Source organism: Colletotrichum chrysophilum (genome assembly GCF_026319265.1).
Source record: "Colletotrichum chrysophilum strain AFK26 chromosome Unknown scaffold_103, whole genome shotgun sequence".
In the NCBI taxonomy this organism is placed as follows: Eukaryota; Fungi; Ascomycota; class Sordariomycetes; order Glomerellales; family Glomerellaceae; genus Colletotrichum; species Colletotrichum chrysophilum.
Window position 1 is genome coordinate 111,300 of NW_026517390.1, and position 17,750 is coordinate 129,049.

The window sequence follows — 17,750 nt, forward strand, 5'->3', positions numbered from 1 at the left end:
TAGTGCTCTTTAGCTTAGAATACGATCGTCCTCTCTAGATCGTTTATTATGTGTCTTACCTAACTTAGGAACTCTAGCTGAGAAGAATAAAGACACAATTAGGGGAAACGAGCAAGAAGACAAGAAACGACAGCAATGAGCTAGGAAGATCAGAGAGAAAGAACAAAAAATGTTTTAGAGGGTCAAAAAGAGCGATGTTCTATGAATATGAAGTTGAAGGACATGAGCGATTTCAACTTATTTCTCACCTCATGCGTAATGTAAGCCTCCCGAAAAAGTACAGAACAATATCATAGATTTCAAATATGCTACCATAGACCAAACCCCCCTTTACCAACTCCAAAAAACAACGACTTGCTCGCTGCATACCGCCCCTTTTAAGCAGACTCTCCCATGCTCTGAATCATATCAACCGTCCCGTTTGCCACGCCCACAAACCCATTCACCTGCTTCTGCTCCCCCTGCACCCGATCCTCGGGCCTGCCCCAGCCGCCGCCGCCAGGCGACATGACAACGATGCGGTCGCCCGCCTCCATCATGGCGGTGTTCTTACCGCCCAGGTTCACGACCCTCCCGCTCTTCTTGATCCACACATTACGTCCCCGCTGGCCGTCCTCACCGCCCCTCAGCCCGTACGGCGCAAACGACCGCCTCTCGCTGAGGATGCTCGCCTTGATGGGGATGCCGAACTCGATGTCTCTGATAATACCGTCACCACCCGGGTGCGCACCTTTACCGCCGCTGCCCTCCCTGAGACAGAACCGGCGCAGGATGACGGGGTACCGCCGCTCGAGCGACTCCGGGTCCGTGATGCGCGTGTTGGTCATGTTGGTGTGCACGCCGCTGACGCCGTCCCAGGTCGGGCCGCCGCCGGCGCCGCCGCAGATGGTCTCGTAGTACCCGAAGCCGGTCTCCGGGTCGTCGGTGCCGAAGGTGAGGTTGTTCATGCAGCCCTGGCTGGCGGCGGCGGCGCCGAAGGCCTTGAAGATGACGTCGACGACGCGCTGGGAGGTGAGCACGTTGCCGGCGCACACGGCGGCGTGCTCGGTCGGGCGCAGCAGCGAGGCCTCGGGGACCTGCACGTCGATGGGCCGGATGGCGCCCTGGTTGAGCGGGATCTCGGCGTCGACCATGCAGCGCAGCGCGAAGATGATGGCCGAGTTGCAGATGGCGATGGGCGCGTTCCAGTTGCCGTACGCCTCGGGGCCGGTCCCGTCGAAGTCGAAGACGGCGCCGCCGGTGGCCGGGTCGATGGTCACCTTGAGCTGGATCGGCGTGCCGTCGTCCATGTAGTCGATCGCGGAAAGGGGTGTGCCGTCGGTGCGGGCGTGGATCGTCTTGAGCATGTCGCGGACGGCGCGCTCTGCGGCGCCCTGGATTTCTTCCATGTAGAACTGGACGACGTCGATGCCGTAGTCCTCGATCAGGGAGTGGATCAGCTGGCTTCCGCGGTGGTTTGCCGCGGCCTGGGCCTTGATGTCGGAGATGTTGTCGCGGAGGCATCTGGTTCCCTGGCAGCCCGGGGAGTGGGCCGGCGCCATGAGGAGGTCGGTGAGTTCCTTCTCCTTGAAGACGCCGCCCTCGACGACCTTGAACGCCTTGATGACGGCGCCCTCCTCCCAAAGCTCCTTGGAGTTGGGCGGCATGGAGCCCGGGAGGATGCCGCCGACGTCGGCGTGGTGCCCTCTTGAGGCGGTCCAGAAGATGATCTTCTTGCCCTCGGCGTCGAAGATGGGCGTGATGACCGTAAGGTCGGGCAGATGGGTGCCTCCACACACGGGGGCGTTCGACAGGATGACGTCTCCCGGCTTGAGGTTGCCCGCCCAGTGGTCAATCTGCCACTTGACGGCGAAGGCCATGCTACCAATCATAGCCGGCACGTGCGGCGCGTTGGCGACCAGCCCGCCCTCGGGCGAGAAGACGGTGCACGAGAAGTCGAGCCGCTCCTTGATGTTGGTGCTGACGCTCGTCTTCTGCAGCGCGCGGCCCATCTGCTCGGCGACGCCCATGAAGCGGTGGCCGAAGATGGACAGCTGGATCGGGTCGACCGTCGTCGCAGACATGGTCTCCTTGGTCCCGACCTTGACGTCGATGACGACGTTCTCCGAGAGCACCGTCGCCGCGGCGTCGGGGATGACGACGATGGTCTGCTTGTCGTCCATGATGAGCGCGGGGCCGGTGACGCGCGAGTGCGGCGCCAGCGTGGCGAGGCCGTACACCGGCGTGTCAGCCCATCCAAGCCCCTTGAAGTAGACCTTCTTCGTGGTCTTGGCCGCGGGCGCCGGGACGGCCTTCTGCGCGGCGAGCTCGGCCGGCCAGGGGGTGGGCAGCTTGACGGTCGTGCGGCCGATGGCGCGCACGCGGTAGTCGTCGATGATGACGTCTCTGCCGACGGGGAGGAAGCCGAACTGCTTCTGGTGCGCGGCTCTGAAGGCCTCGAGGTAGCCGCCGGCCGCGGTCTCCTGGATCATGAGCGGGGTGTCGCTGCCGTGGAAGCGCATGTTGAGGTAGCGCTCGGCGTCGATGCGGGCCTCGGGGATACGCTGCATGAGGAGCATGTCGGAGGCCTTGGCGACGAGCTTGTCGAGCTCGGCGGCGAAGACGGGCAGATTGGCCTCGGAGTAGGTCAGGGCGCAGGGGGAGCGCTCCTCGTGGACGACGTCGGCGAGGGCCATGCCGTAGGCGGAGAGGACGGAGGAGTACTTGTGGACGAGGACGCGGGAGATGCCGAGGGTTTTGGCAATGTCGCAGGCGTGCTGGCCGCCGGCGCCGCCGAAGGAGGCGAGGTTGTGGAGGCCGGCGTCGTAGCCCTTTGCCTCTGTCAGGGTGCGGATTGGGCGGCACATAGACTCGTTGGCGACGTCGAGGAAGCTGAGGGTGGTTAGTATCGCTCTGGTGAAATAGGGAAGATGAAGAATTGCTTACCCTGCGGCAACCTCCTCTACACTAAGACTCGTGTTCTCGTCTTTGTTGATGCTGGCGGTGAGCTCCTCGAATAGACGCCTGCTGGCATCGACATCCAGGGGCAGGTCTTCATTGGGACCAAAGATCTTGGGGAAGAACTCGGGACGCAGACGGCCGAGGACGAGGTTTGCGTCCGTGACGGTAAGAGGACCGCCTTTGCGATAGCATGCCGGACCGGGGTGGGCTGAGGCGCTCTCAGGGCCGACCTTGAACATGCCACTTTGCCAGCTCAGGATACTGCCGCCGCCCGCTGCGACGGTGTTGATGTCCAGCTGTGGCGTCTGGACCATGACACCTGCAGTTGTCGTCTCGAATACTTGTTCGAGCTCGCCCGCATATCTAGATTCCTGTTAGAACTCGCTTGAATTAAGTAGATGTGTTGATGACATACCTCGAGACGTCGGTACTCGTACCACCCATATCAAACCCAATAACAGGAGTCTTGTCAAGCTCATCGTAGCACGTCCTTGCGTATCCAACCACACCACCAGCAGGGCCCGACAAGATCGCCCTCAAACCAGACAGGCCCGAGAACTCGACCAGACCGCCGTCACTCTGCATAAACTCGCAGCGGCACCCGCTCGTGCCCAGATCCTCGAACCCGGCCTCGAACCCGGCGATATACCGCTTGATCTCAGGCGTGAGGTAGGCGTCCGCCGTGGAAGAATTGCCGCGCGGCACGATCTTGACGACGGGGGAGAGCTCGGCGCTGGGGGAGATGTGGGTGAAGCCAATGTCGGCGGCGAGCTGGGCTATCGCGGCCTCGTGGTCGCGGAAGGTGTAGCTGTGCATGAGGCAGACGGCGATGGAGCGATAGCCTTCGTCGTAGGCTTCCTGGAGGGATTTCCTTGACGCCTCGAGGTCTGCGATGAAATCGTTAGGCAAGGGTTTCGGGTGAGTGTATGTCATGATTTACCTAAAGGCTCGAGAACACGGACGGCCTCGCCGGTGACGCCCTTGACGAGGGCGGGGTCTGAGTCGATGTCAATGGTCTCGGGCTTGTTGCTCTCTGACCACGCCTCGAGGGTCACTCGCTCTGGAATCTCAATGACCTTGGAGTATAGGACGTCGGGTTTGCGGATGGCGAGGTCGAAAAGTTTCGGTCTTGATTGGTTGCCGATGTGAAGCAGATCCTGCTTATGTGTTAGCATCGAAGACGAATGTTTTGGGCGAGTACGCTCACCCTGAGACCCTTTGTGACTGCGAATACTGTGCGCTCTCCTTTCCTCTCGAGGAGCGCATTTGTCGCGACTGTTGTGCCCATCTTGATAGATTCTGCACCTCATCAGTTGATGCCGCTACTAAACAGAGTCTCACGAAGTAGAACTCACCAACGCCTCTCAGCGAAATCTTCTTTCCCTTCGGGTACTCCTTGCCCGTCGCCTTCTCCAGCACTCTCCTGATGGCTTCGGCGGGGGCATCGGGGTAGTTGGCGGGATCGACGGAAAGCAGCTTGACGAGGATGTCATCTTGGCCGGGGACGGAGGCGACACACTGAATTGTCAGATTTTACTGGGTGTTGCGAAAAGCAGACGAGACTTACATCGGTGAAGGTGCCACCGCGGTCGATGGATATCCTGATACCCTCAACTGGACCTGGAAGAGAACCCATTTCGCCCTTGATTTGTGAGTTTGTGGTAAGTGGTGGTGCGTGGTTGTAGTGTAAATGAGGGTGTCGACGATGTCTTGAGAGGATAGACACTAGTACGCGCTTTGAAGAGATGGAAATGGCGATATCGAGATGAGGTTATCTCAATCGAAGTAGGACGTCGCGGTGATTATACCAGTCCCCCTCAACTGAGGTGCGGTATCTACAGCGCGCCCAAAGAGGCAATCCTCCGAGGCTCGCAGCCAAACTACCATCGGAGCTCCATCGGTGGGCTCTTCGGCGACCATGGACTTCTCCCCGGGCAAGACGTGCTCCGCAAATCCCATCACAAGGAGAGGGGAGGGGTTGTGGAGGCGGAGTGAGAGAGAGAGCTCCTCCCGCCTCATCTGAATCGCGATAAGAGGCTCTGGAGTGATGGGGGAAATGGGGAAATGCTACCCCTCCGAGAGGCCCTGAAGGGCGGTTGGTGTGGGTGGCGGGGTAGCGGGCCTTATCAGCTTCGGGAGGGGTGTCCGAGGGCGCTTTGGGTAGGTGGAGCTCCGCTCGGCGTCCGGCGTGTGGTTGTCGGCATCAACCTTGCCCGGGGGGATTACTTTGGATGCTTCTCAATTGGCCGTATGGTCATTTCGGGGGAGGTATGTTGACTTCATGGTGAGCGATGGAGATGATTACCATGAAAATTGAGTGAAAAGTCTTCAGATTGATATTCTATGTAATTCATGCGACGCTTCTAACAGTGTCATCAAGCGCCTTTGCAAAATACTCGACGTTCTTCTCGTTCAGCCCAGCAATCGAGATTCGTGATGTATCGGCCATGTAAACGTGATACTTTTCTGTTCCAATTGTCAGCAAACTGCTTTACCACTTCATGAACCATGGAAATCTCACCTTCGAGATGCTGCACCTGGGCCTTGCTGATGCCCGTGTACCCAAACATGCCGCTCTGCTTGACAATATGCGACCAGTCGCCCGGCGTCTGCAGCCGCACCAGCTCATCATACACCTTCTTCCGCATCGCCCGGATGCGGCCCGACATCGTGATCAAATCTTTAGCCCACTGCTCCCTGATCTCGGGGGTCCCCAGCACCTTGGCCGCGATGCGCGCGCCGAAGGCCGGCGGGTTCGACACCGTCGCGCGCTGCACGTTCTCCAGGATCGAGTTCACCGTCCTGGTAGTCTCTGCGGAATTCGCGACAAAGGTCACGGCGCCGATGCGCTCGCCGTACAGGCCCATGCTCTTGGCAAAGGACATGCAGACGGCGGCCTCGAGCCCGAGCTCGTCGACAAAGTATCGGATCGCCCAGGCGTCCTCGTCGACGTTGCCCGAGTTGAAGCCGAGGTACGCCGAGTCGAACACCGGGAACACGCCGCGCTCGATGATGACGGCGGCGATCTGCTTCCACTGCTCCTGGGAGGGGTCGCAGCCGGTCGGGTTGTGCGCGCAGGCGTGCAGGATGACGGCGGAGCCGGGCTCGGCGGCGCGGAGGGTGGCGATGTAGCCGTCAAAGTCGAAGGCGCGGTCCTTGTAGTAGGGCAGGGATTCCACGGCGAAGCCCATGGAGGCGAAGAGCAGGTCGTGGTTGGACCAGGTCGGGTCGGTGATGTAGATTGTCTTGATGCCCGTGTCGGCCTTCTTGAGCGCGAGGCCGGCGAGGAGGAGGGCGCCGGTGCCTGAGAGGGATTGGCATGATGCGACCTGTTTGGTGGTTGTCAGTGAAGGTTGATCTCGAGTTGTACAAGTGGCTGGTTTTACCCTGTTCTCTGCGTAGGCCTTGGTTGGGCCGAAGACGAGCTTGACGGCCTCGTCGCGGAACGGCTTGAATCCTGCGATGGGGAGGTACTCGTGGCCTGGCTCTCCGAGGGCTGCCTCAGCCGCTCTTACTGAAGGCAGGATCCAGGGCTGGCCATTCTCGTCGCGATATGTGCCCTGGCCGAGGTTCACCTTCTTGGGGTCCGTGTCGGCGAGGTAGCGTCTGGTCACGTCGAAGATGGCGTCGGGCGGGATGAATTGCGATCTCTCGAACGCCGAAGTCTGCTTGATTGAGCCCATTGTCACTGTGGTTTCTACTGCGATGAGATGTCGTTACGATGGAACAAGAGTCACAACACGGCCCAAATGAACGTCAATCACGATCGAGGGATGGCGGTTGTGATAGCAGGCCTTCCCATTTTCGGGACCCCAGCCGATTCGGAGACGAAAGCCGGTCAGTGAGGGCCGGCACCGGCGCTGGGCCATTTCGGATGAGGGGCCCGCGGGGTTCGTTGTCCACTTTCATGGATTGCGCCACGAGATAACTATCAAATGCTCCGAGGGCAACAGGAGTGAAGTCCGCGCTATCAACGTGATGGAGTAATGGATGGAGCAGGCGTCGGGAGAAATAAGAGCAGCTGGCCCTGATGTGCGTCTTGTGTGTTTGGGTGTTGGTAGAATCGTTGTGTGGTAGCTCACTCAGTACACACCAAACTCACATTTGAAATCACACATCCCCCCAAAAGAATAATGGCGCCCCGTTGTCCTCCCCGCGGCATCTACGCCCCCGTCGTGGCCTTCTTCCACGAGGACGAGACGCTCGACGTAGACGCGCTCAAGACGCACATCGAGCGGCTGTCCAAGTCGGGGGTGGCCGGACTCGTGATCCAGGGCTCCAACGGCGAGGCGCCGCATCTGCTCCACTCGGAGAGGCAGCAGGTCATCGCGACCGCGGCGGCGGTGCTCAAGCAGCACGGCCGCCCCGACGCCGTCATCATCGCCGGCTGCGGCGCCCAGAGCACCCGGGAGACCATCCAGCTGTGCAGCGAGGCCAAGGAGTCCGGCGCCGATTACGCCCTGGTGCTGTCGCCCAGCTACTGGAGTAAGTTTGCATCCATCGGAAGCTGATCCGTTGCGTGTGCCTCAGATATGCGCGCATGCATGATAATCGTTGCAGTCTGCTGACTCGGCATCCAGCCGGAGCGATGCAGAAGCCCGTCATCCAGAAATTCTTCGACGACGTCGCGACGGCCTCCCCCATCCCGATCCTGCTCTACAACTTCCCCGCCGTCACCTCCGGCATCGACCTCGACTCGGACCTGATCGCCGCGCTGGCGGCGTCCAACGACAAAATCGTCGGGTGCAAGCTGACGTGCGGCAACCTGGGCAAGCTGCATCGCGTCGCGCACGACGCCAAGATCCCGCAGCCGTTCGCCGCGTTCGCGGGCAAGTCGGACTTCTTCCTGCACGGCCTGGTCGCCGGCTCCAACGGCGTCATCGCGGCGGCCGCCAACTTCGTGCCCAAGGTGCACCTGCGGCTGCTGGAGCTGTACGACGCCGGCGAGCTGAAGCAGGCGCAGGAGCTGCAGACGAAGCTGAGCCAGGCAGACTGGGTGCTGGTGCAGTTGGGAGTTGCCGGGTTGAAGGCGGCTTTGGACAGGTATTTCGGGTACGGTGGTGGCAGGAGTAGACGGCCGCTTGGCATGGTTGCGAGCGCAAAGTTTGAGGGGGAGAAGGATGCGGTGCTGAAGGGTTTGGTTGAGTTGGAGACTTCGCTGTGAGTTTAGTTAAGCATGCAGTAAAATGATTTAATTGCGACCACCTAGCAAAATTGCATACAATCCCTATCAAAACATAAAACTGAAGGCCATGGCACGATTCCAATTGCATTGCTTTCTGTTCATCCCCCTATCTTTTCAACGTGGATGGCATCAATTTCAGAACCGTAGGGCAGTATTCCGACCCCGTTTTGTTTGCTTCTGTCATGATCATCGACCAAGTGCCCTCCAGCGTCGAAAGTGAGATAGGCTTTGGGCACCTGGCAATCGCTGAAGTCAACGCCGGCATAGGTAGAAGTTGTGGTGTCCACATGTTCTCCGTGCTCATGATGCGACGCGGTCAAGACTATCTTCATCCGCGGCAAGATTATATACTTGCTCGATGCGTCGGGATGGAATACGTCAAATGGTGCAACCTGCTCCGAGTCGTGGGGATCAACGAGACCGACCCCGATAAAGATGTCATCTGTCTAAGGCAACGTTAGTAAGGCACAGCGACCCAACATGGTCGACACACAAGGGACCTTCCTCACCTTTCGCATCATTGCGGATTGAGCGGTCGGTCCAGAACTCAAAACCATCCTTCACCTCCGTCCGTCGTCTGACCTTTTGTGAAAGTGTCGTCCCAGACCACGGCGCCATCCTCCATCTTGATCCCGAAAACGGACCCTCCCGGGCCCAGATGTATTTTTCGGAATTCCTGTGTGCTGATGCTGGAGGTATTTCCACTGGCCCTGCTGCCTTGAACAGCGAAGAAAGTGCCTTCTATCTTGAAGTTTGCCGTGCTAGAGCCGTCGGCCTGAGCCTCGATAGGCGGCGACAACTGGTACACCTGAGTAGCCCCCTCCTTAGGCGGTTCAGTGAGCGGCCTGGCCGAGAGCGAGAAGCGACAGCGCTGCCATTTGTTTTTGACCTGAATAGTGTAGATATGGGAAGCCATGGCATTCGTCCACCTGTACCGAATATCTTGGATGATATTTGAAGGGTCATGTCCATTTCTGCTCTTTTTATTCTTTCCCAAATGCCCCTTGCATGCCAGCTGAATGGCAGCCTTGAAGTCCCAGCCAGCCACATTCTTCAGCTTGCTGTAAAACTAGTAATATCACGGAAATCACGGCCAATGGACTTGGAGCACGATATAAATGATGATTATGTTATATCATCAGAACAAGGTGAATGGGTGTGTTGCATGTATCGACATCGGCGTACTAATGTCACGTCGCTTCAAAAGCTCCGCCTTCCCGGCTCCGGCGACACCAACTTTGAGCCTGCTCAACCTGCCTCGACTCTAACCAACTCCAGCCTCTGAAGCCAAAATGTCTCACCGCAGATCTCATCTCAATGCGTCCTCTTGCTCCAATACCGTAAGACGCCCGGCTAGGGTGCGCTAGGCCGCTTAAGCTTACTGCGTAGCACTGGGCTGGCACACCAAGACCATCCTTATCCGCTCCCTGTCGGGGTGGCATGTGAGCCGTTTGGTGTAAGCCCATTGGACAAGACCGACCAGGGGTGGCTGATGGTGCTAACTCATCGCCTGAAGTTGTGGGAAGACATCATCTTAGGTATCTTAGGCACCTTAGGTAGGGTGAGGTTGCTGGCTGTTCCCAGTTGTCTATCTTGTCTCCGACGTATTCCTAATTGTTAGCTAGACCTGGGAACATGAAGTTGTCCTGACAAGTCTGGCTTCATTGCATCCTGCTTTCCAGTATTCATCTAGTTCAAATCGCACAGTCAGTCTCATAGAATCTACTCTCGTTGATCCAATGGCGCGTCCCCCGCCTGATCGGCACCGGCGCATGCACAACGGCCGTGACAGAGCTCCTTGCGGCAGCTGAAGCCGATTGCGGCGTTCGCCATTGAGCGACATAGTGTCAGTCGGTTCATTTCATTGGCTGAAGCTGGTGATAACGAAGCCGTCCACCAACCCCGCATCGGCTGCATCTGCATCTGGTGTCTCTTTCTTCCGCCTACTTGGCCCGTCCAATGGTCTCTCCTCCGCTTCATCACCAACCCTCCATCTTGCGCCTTATCATCAGAGGCACCTCATTGCACCCTCACCCAGCTAAGGTAGACTGCTGTCGTGCTACCTCGACTTGCTTACTTCACCCTGGACTGTCAATCATCTGCCACGTTCTCCACCCCACCTGCTGCAAACACTTTAGACTGTCGATGCACCTCCGACGCCATTCGGGATGGTGCCCCTCCATCCCATCGCCAACCAGCAGCCAAGCTCTGTCAGGACGGCAGCTTTGCGAACCAGGCTCTCGATACCGCGACCAACACCAGCTGGTACCATGACTCGGACGATGGTGCTGGCTAACGAGCACGTCATTGTACCACCTACTTCGCCCATCAGGATAAGCGTCCCGATGGCACTCTGCGAACCATTGGAGGAGGTGAAGGTGAAGGCTTGCGACCCGTCTAGGAACATGTCAGCCCAGATCTCTCTCACCGTCTTAGCCTGCCGCCGCAAAGCTGCATGCAAGTCGAGCATTCTTTGTTCCTCGGGTCCTCGGGCGCCTGCGCAAGGTGTTCTGGGTAGTCCTCATTTATACATCATGCTGCCCTCCAGCACCGTCCGCCCAGAGCTTGCCTCCTCGTTGTCACAAACACTTGTCGCAACCTAATCGTCTGTTCAAGTCGATAGTCTTGATCGCAGACTCCTGCGATCACCCAAATCTCGGCTTCAGGATGTACACCCCGTCGGTGGTCGCCTTCACGGCGGCCCTCTTGGCGACGGCGACAGCTCAATCCTCCAATCCTACAGTATGGGCTTCGGTCGCCCTCATGATGCACGGCGAGCGTACGCCTCTACGCAGCGAACTCTCCGACGTCTTGACTCCCCGAGGAGCCCAACAACTGTATGCCCAAGGAAACGCATTTAGGACTCGCTACCTCTCTGGCATCACCCCCACCAACTCGTCCGAGAGCCGGGTCACCTCCCGCGCCCCAATCCGAGACATTGCCCCCAATGTTGTCGACCACGCCCAGCTCCATATCCTCTCGGTCCCTGATGCGCACGTTGTTGCCGGCGCGCAGGCATTCATGCAGGCGCTCTACCCGCCCATCAGTCACACATTCTCGGTAGACACTGGCGGATCAAATGTTTCGTTCTCGACGACTTCAGGGAACTACACCGAGTACCCTCTGGACGGCTACCAATACCCTGTCATCCAGACTGCTGGCTACTTGGACCAGAGGTCAATTGGGTGAGTGGTTGACTGTGCTCCAAAGCACACTCGTAAGATTAACATCGAACCCTACACAAAGCCTCCGAGGCAACACAGAGTGCACGCAATGGCAGGTCTCGACGCAGGTCGACATGACGCGCGACCCAGACATGCTCAAGCTCTACAACTCTACCAAAGCCAAGTACCAGTCCTTCTTCACCACCCCACCCCTCAACGACGGCGTCTACTCCCTCGCAAACGCCAACTTCTGGGACGCCTACAACATCTGGGACTACATCCGCTACCGCTACTCGCACGAAGAGGCCGTCTACAACGCCCTGATGGACGCCTACGTCAAGGACGGCCAGTTCCTCCAGGTCTACAGCAGACAGCAGCAGCTGGCCCTGTACTCGGACCAGAAGCCTTCCGGCCTGGCCAAGGGCGACATGATCCGGACGGTGGCCGGTATGTCGTTCGCCAAGCAGGTTGTGGACGCGCTCAAAGCCAACGGCAACTTTGGCGGTTACTCGCGCAAGCTGACGCTGCTCTTCAGCTCCCAAGAGCCCTTCCTGTCCTTCTTCTCCCTCGCCCAGCTCCAGCAGGGCAACACGTCGCTCTCCAGCCCCTTCTGGAACGTCCCCGAGCCCGGCGCCGCCATGGTCTTCGAGCTGATCGGCGACGAGCCCGGCCGCCCCGACTCCTACCCCAAGGACAGCAACCTCTACGTGCGGTTCCTGTACCGCAAGAATGCCGACCCGGGAACCGCCTTCGAGGAGTACGCCCTCTTCGGCTCACCCGCCGCCGAGCCGCGCGTGACTTTTAGCTATTTCAAGCAGGAGATGCTCAAGTTCGGCGTCGACGTGGCGACCTGGTGCAGCATGTGCGCGTCCTCGCAGCCCTTCTGCAGCGTGCGGAGCACCGAGGCGCCCACGATCGGCGCAACGACCCGCGCGGTCGTGAGGAAGCCATACGTCGCAGGAATAATCGGCGGAGCGATCGTGCTCGCCGTTCTCGGCCTCGTGGTCGCGGCGTTCGTCTTGGCCGGCTTCCGGATCCGGCGCATGGGCAAGGAGGACAACAAAGACGGCCACCAACCCGCAGCCAGCCTTGGCGGGTTCAAGGCTGCGGAGAAGATGGCCAGCGATCCCGATCTGTCCGTCTCCAAGCGCGGCGTTCCGCACGAAAGGCACGGGAGCTGGGAGCTGCGGGAGGGGAGGGATGTGGTGACGGGGGTTCATGGGGCGGGCATCAGCGTGGACAAGAGCAGCTCGGCCAGCAGCGTGCATAGCAAGGACCTGGATGATGATGGCGCGAGCGTGATGGGGGCGTCGCCGGTGACTCCGAGGGAGAGCGTCTGAGACACATTAGATTCGGAACATTCTGGCTTTCATTCATGATACCCATTGATCCTCTTCGTGACAACACTCGCTTGGACTCGGGGAGAAGCACTTACACCGGCATTGGAAGACTTGATCATTCGCTTGAAGCATCTGGAGCATATTTGAGAGAGACAGGCGAGTGAAGGAACTCCTTCATTATTACTTGTCCACATCCCAATCATGAATAGACAAGATCACCATCCACTTACACCTTGCACTGACTATGGCCTCACTCCTTCGCAACCCTCAACCGACACAACACCGCCTCATTCCTATCAACCATACTCCCCGGACTACACACCACCGTGAAATTATGCCAATCCCTCGCCGGATCCACGTCCAGCCCTTCCACGCCCTCGTACCGCTGCAGCATCCTCACAACCACATACCCCGCCTCCGTCAGCGCAAGCTGCTGCCCGATGCAGATCCGCGGACCGCCATTGAACGGCACAAAATGCCACGCCGCGCCCGCCGCGCCCCTCTTCGCCTCCCACCGCTCCGGCACGAACTCGTCCGCGTCGGGGCCCCACAGGTCCTTCCGCCGGTGCAGCACGTGCGTGCTGAAGTTGACCTCCGTCCCCGCGGCGACGAACACGGGGGATGTGCCGTCTACCCCGCCGCCGCAGGGGAGCGTCGTGTCGACTAGGGCGCGGCGCGAGTTGAAGGGTACGACGGAGTGCAGGCGCAGCGTCTCCGAGAGGACATGCTGCAAATAGGTGCACTGCTTCAGGGTTGCGAAGGTCACCCTCTCCGCTGGGTCTTCCGAATAGGTGCCAAACGTGGAGAGCACCTCGGCGCGGAGCTTGGCGAAGACGCGCGGGGAGCGCAGCAGGCAGTACCACACCCAACTCATCAGACTCGCCGTGGTATCGCGGCCCGCGGCGAGGAGGCCGAGGACCTGCTCGCGGACCTCCGTGTCGTCGCCGTCGCAGCGCTCGCGGAGGACGGTGAGGAAGTCGTAGCGCGCGAGGGAGTCGCCGCGCTTCTGAGCGTCGTCGGAGGCGGCGATGGCGTCGTCGACGAAGGCGTGCAACGTCTTCACGCAGGACTGCAGCTCGGCGGTGCCGTAGGCCCAGTAGAAGCTGCGCAGGCGCATGCGGACGCCGAGGAGGGCCAGCATGCGCTCGAAGGCGTGGTGGAAGGCCATGCCCGGGTGGGCGTGGTCGTCGCGCAGGCGGGCGGCGAGGGTGGAGGTGCTCTGGCCGAGGAACAGCTCGGTGGCGGAGTCGAGGGTGAGCGAGGGGAGGAGGGAGGCGAGGCTGACGGGGGCTGTCCAGCCTGTCCCTTCGGAGAGCCCGCCGCGCTCGATGCAGCGGAAGAGCGTCTGGACATGGGCTTCGAGGAGATCCAGGCGGGAGACGTTGTCGCGGCTGAAAAGAGGGCGCATCATCTCCCTCGCGGAGCGCCAGGCGGGCCCGTCGGCGGCGAAGATGCTGCGGCCGAGGACGGCCTTGAGGTTCGTGCTGCGGGCGGCGCCCATGCCGAAGTCGGCGAACTGGGTGGCGAGCAGGGCCTGGACATTGCGCGGGTCGGCGGTGACGAGGTTGGTGGTGCCGAGGAGGGCGATGCGGAAGGTGTGGACGCCGAGGGCGGCGAAGCGGGCGGCGACGTGGTCGGGCGTGCGCTGCTCGCGGTCCGCGCGGAGGGAGGCGAGGACGGTGTCGATGCCGAGCGGGAGGGTGGTCGGTTCGAGGGGCGGTGGCTTGCAGGACAGGCGGCGGGCTTTCTGGGCGAGGAGGAGGGGGCGGAGGGCGGAGTTGAGGATGAGGACGGTGGCGAGGATGATGGGGAGGAGGAGGTAGGGGGAGAGGGTGGTGAAGCGGGTGGTCAGGGTGAAGGCGGCGTCGAGGAGGGGGTTTGGCGGCGCCATGATTGCGAGACGTTGGTGAGGATGTCTCGTCTCTGGCGATGGTGTTTCGGTGTTCTGGTGGTGAGGTCACGGTAAGAAGCTCATCTTCGCGTTAGGAGTGAAAACACCACGAGAGTGTCAGTGAATGCAGAGTTTGGCCATCATCGTGAGCTTCGGTGAGCTCCGGGCTCTCGCGGGATGACCCCACGACGGCTCATCTGTCGAGCTGTTTATTGGTCAAAGGGCCTACGTCACTGCCCCTCGTGAGCCCCCGAGCAACGTGCTTTCGACGAGGCTTGGCATTGGCTAAAGAGCTTGCAGGTCCGAAAGGGGCAAGGGAATCATGAAAAGACGGTCTCCATCGGGTCCATCCCGACGCGGGGGGCTGACGACCCGTCGTCTGGGGATGGGTATCCTTGGATGTGTGCTCCATGACTCGGGAGGACCACGCTGCTGGGAGTTGACAAGCATCAGGGGTCAAGGGTCAGAGGTCAGGGGTTCTCTGGATGTTGAACCCCTGGACAAGGACCCTGACTCGGGAGGTCGAAGGAGATGGGCGCGGCCAATGAGACAAGGGCAATTTGAAGGCAGCGGGCAGGTCGATCGATGCCGGCACGTTGTGGCATCATGGTCGTGTTTGTCAAGAAAGTTTCTAGGGTGTTCATGAAGGCCCGCGAATGGTTCGTCGGATGGTTTGCCACGTTTTGCAGAGTTTACGGGAACGAGGACAAGATAGACTTCCCGTCAATGGACAGGCAGAAAACTCAAAGAGACTAGGAGCACTTCATCGAATGATTGCATCTTTACTTTGGCACGTGGGCTTCATCAAGCATCAGATACCATCAAGCTGGTGTACATTACGCAAGATCCGTCTAAGCAGCCTGCTCGATGCCCTCTCTGGGACGCAGCTTAACCCACAGCGGCAGCTTCTCCCACATAATGTACGTTCCCTGCGGCGTCCACCAGTCTTCCGACAAATCGTTGGCCTCGAGGTCAAAGTACCACATCATCTTGGCGTACGCGAGGCTCATCTCGGCATACGCCATGCTGGATGCTGTCAGTTCACGGTCCAAGTTGTTGAGTGATGTAGACTTACGGCTTTCCAATGCAAATGCGCTGTCCGTAAGAAAACGGCTGCACGGCCACTCTGTCATCGTTGGCAAACTCGGAGCCGGGCGGCAGCTCAAGCCATCTCTCGGGCACAAAGTCCCCGGGGCGGTGGAAATTGTGCTTCGAATGCCCGGCGGCGAACTGGTTCACCGCAACCGCATACCCGCCAGGAACCCATTTACCCTCAATCACCTCCCCCTTCCCCGGCACCCAGCGTGGCAGCGAGCCCGGCGTGGGAGGATACAACCTCATCGCCTCGTTAATGCATGCGCGAAGGTACTTACAGTTCTGCGCCGAGACCATCGTGATCTCCTCCCTCGCCTTAAACGCGCCCCTCACCTCGGCCTTGAGCTTCGCGAGCTTGTCCGGGTTGTGCAGCAGAAAGTACGTCAGCCCAGACATGCCGCCGGCCGTGGTACCGCTGCCGGCGACGATGAAGGTGCCCGCGAGCATGACGAGCTCAAAGTTGGACAGCTTGACGCCGTCATCGTCGTTGTGGAGGATGTACGACATGAAGTCCTTGCCGGGGTTCTTGGCCGCGATGCGCTGGCGCACCTTGGCCTCCGTCATGGCGAGGTGCTTCTTGCGCGCTTCCGTGACGCGGCGCGGGGTGACCCAGGTGAGGAAGTCGAAGAAGCCGTACTGCACGGCGAGCTGGATCCAGACGTAGGCGGTGGCGCGGCCCATGATGGCGCGGATCCAGGGCTGGTCGGCGTTGTCGAGGGCTCCTGCGGGAATGCCAAAGGCGAGGTCTGTCATGGATCAGTATCCTATCGGCCCTGTTCGTGAGATTTCAACTCACCAGAGACGATATCGAACGCAAGCAAGTTAAACCACGTCGACGTATCCACCGGCCCCTCCTTGCACCTCTTCATGAGCTGCCTCACCATGTTATCCGAGTGGTTCTGGAAGTAGTACTCCTGCTCGCGCAGCGCCTTCTCCGAGAAGGCCGGGTTGATCGCCCTGCGCAGCCTCGCGTGCCGCTCCTGGGTCTCCGTCATGAGCGTCTTGTGGCCGTTGAGCTTCGCGGGGGCGATGCCGCGGCCGTCAAGCGCCTTGGGGAACTCGGGGCTGCGCTGGCCGTAGATCTTCTTCCACGCCGCGCCGGACGTGTACGACAGCTCGTCGGGCGCGATGCGCACCACGGGGCCGTACTGCTCGTGCAGCTCGCGGATCTTCCAGGTCATGCGGCCCTTCATGTTGACGTAGTTCCATGGCAGGCGGGAGATGGCCCAAAGCTTGGGGCCCGGGTAGTGGCGGAGGGGGCTGAGGTAGAGGTAGTAGAAGGACCTGCAGGCGACGTAGCAGAAGATCTGGAAAGAGAAGTTAGAGATTTGGTGATGGTATTTGCAGCAGGATGACTTACAAGACACCAGAAGCTGAGGAAGATGTTGGTGAACGTCAAAGCTGGGAGTCTGCTCAGATGAGCAGCAAGCTGCTCGGGAATCTCTATCTTCACCATGATGGGTTACAGTCGCCGGATTGACCAAGAATGACGACTTCTCGATCTCAGTCTCAACGAGCGCAGCTTCAATGGCAAGTTTAGAAAGCCAGACAGCTACAGAGACTCGGTTCTGAATCTCCTCCCAAGAACGCGTGGGCCAAGCTGGAAGTTCTTCGGAGCTCTCCCCGTAATGACACGCCCCATGGCATTCTCCAACAAGACGTGAAGCACAGACAGCTGGCCCCCAGCAAGGATCATGATCAACTCCGAAGACCATCTGCCAATGACGTGACGAAACCACGGCACGTTCCTGGCGCCCCGCATAGATGGGTTCGAGAAGGAACACGATAACGAGTCCCTCTCAAAAGTTCGCCAACCCGGCGGTGCATACGCGGATTGGTGACTGGGGAGACCCTGACTGCCATCACCATACCCCTGAATGCCGGCCGATTTGATCCAAATATGGGGTGTTTAGCTGCACGAGAAAAGCTTATTCTACCGGCAATCCCTGAAGAGACCCGTCGCGCGGTGCACGAGTCAATGCTTGTTTGGAAAACAAGCTCACCAACCCCGTGCTTGGCTGTTCAAGTACCGAGCCGCCGTTCGTGAAGGATCAAGAAGCTCATTGGCTGCAGATGGCACCACGTGCGGTCTGAGATCTTCATGAGGGCGTTCAAGCTGATACCTCTGGGGAGTT

The 17,750-nt window shown here is 59.7% G+C and overlaps 6 protein-coding genes across 6 annotated transcripts; 2 read left to right on the top strand and 4 right to left on the bottom strand.

The window, feature by feature from the left end:
- Window positions 1-377: 377 nt before the first annotated feature.
- COL26b_010055 (uncharacterized protein) lies at window positions 378-4,576 on the bottom strand (the record flags this gene model as incomplete). The annotated part of the gene is made up of 7 exons (XM_053182766.1): window positions 378-2,871; window positions 2,926-3,303; window positions 3,356-3,827; window positions 3,881-4,097; window positions 4,148-4,239; window positions 4,296-4,458; window positions 4,508-4,576. 7 exons carry the CDS (start codon window positions 4,574-4,576, stop codon window positions 378-380), a joined length of 3,885 nt encoding a protein of 1,294 aa, XP_053033302.1.
- A 714-nt stretch (window positions 4,577-5,290) lies between these two features.
- On the bottom strand, window positions 5,291-6,623 carry COL26b_010056 (putative secondary metabolism biosynthetic enzyme; the record flags this gene model as incomplete). The annotated part of the gene is made up of 3 exons (XM_053182767.1): window positions 5,291-5,406; window positions 5,462-6,269; window positions 6,327-6,623. 3 exons carry the CDS (start codon window positions 6,621-6,623, stop codon window positions 5,291-5,293), a joined length of 1,221 nt encoding a protein of 406 aa, XP_053033303.1.
- A 450-nt stretch (window positions 6,624-7,073) lies between these two features.
- Window positions 7,074-8,104, top strand: COL26b_010057 (uncharacterized protein; the record flags this gene model as incomplete). The annotated part of the gene is made up of 2 exons (XM_053182768.1): window positions 7,074-7,425; window positions 7,521-8,104. The coding sequence occupies 2 exons, from the start codon at window positions 7,074-7,076 to the stop codon at window positions 8,102-8,104; spliced, it is 936 nt and encodes a 311-aa protein (XP_053033304.1).
- Window positions 8,105-10,792: 2,688 nt separating this feature from the next.
- Window positions 10,793-12,629, top strand: COL26b_010058 (uncharacterized protein; the record flags this gene model as incomplete). Its single annotated transcript, XM_053182769.1, has 2 exons — window positions 10,793-11,310; window positions 11,372-12,629. The coding sequence occupies 2 exons, from the start codon at window positions 10,793-10,795 to the stop codon at window positions 12,627-12,629; spliced, it is 1,776 nt and encodes a 591-aa protein (XP_053033305.1).
- A 250-nt stretch (window positions 12,630-12,879) lies between these two features.
- On the bottom strand, window positions 12,880-14,520 carry ALT2 (alanine transaminase alt2; the record flags this gene model as incomplete). The annotated part of the gene is made up of 1 exon (XM_053182770.1): window positions 12,880-14,520. One exon carries the CDS (start codon window positions 14,518-14,520, stop codon window positions 12,880-12,882), a length of 1,641 nt encoding a protein of 546 aa, XP_053033306.1.
- Window positions 14,521-15,371: 851 nt separating this feature from the next.
- On the bottom strand, window positions 15,372-17,071 carry ALT3 (Cytochrome P450 monooxygenase alt3; the record flags this gene model as incomplete). Its single annotated transcript, XM_053182771.1, has 4 exons — window positions 15,372-15,546; window positions 15,596-16,361; window positions 16,412-16,922; window positions 16,976-17,071. 4 exons carry the CDS (start codon window positions 17,069-17,071, stop codon window positions 15,372-15,374), a joined length of 1,548 nt encoding a protein of 515 aa, XP_053033307.1.
- Window positions 17,072-17,750: the final 679 nt, after the last annotated feature.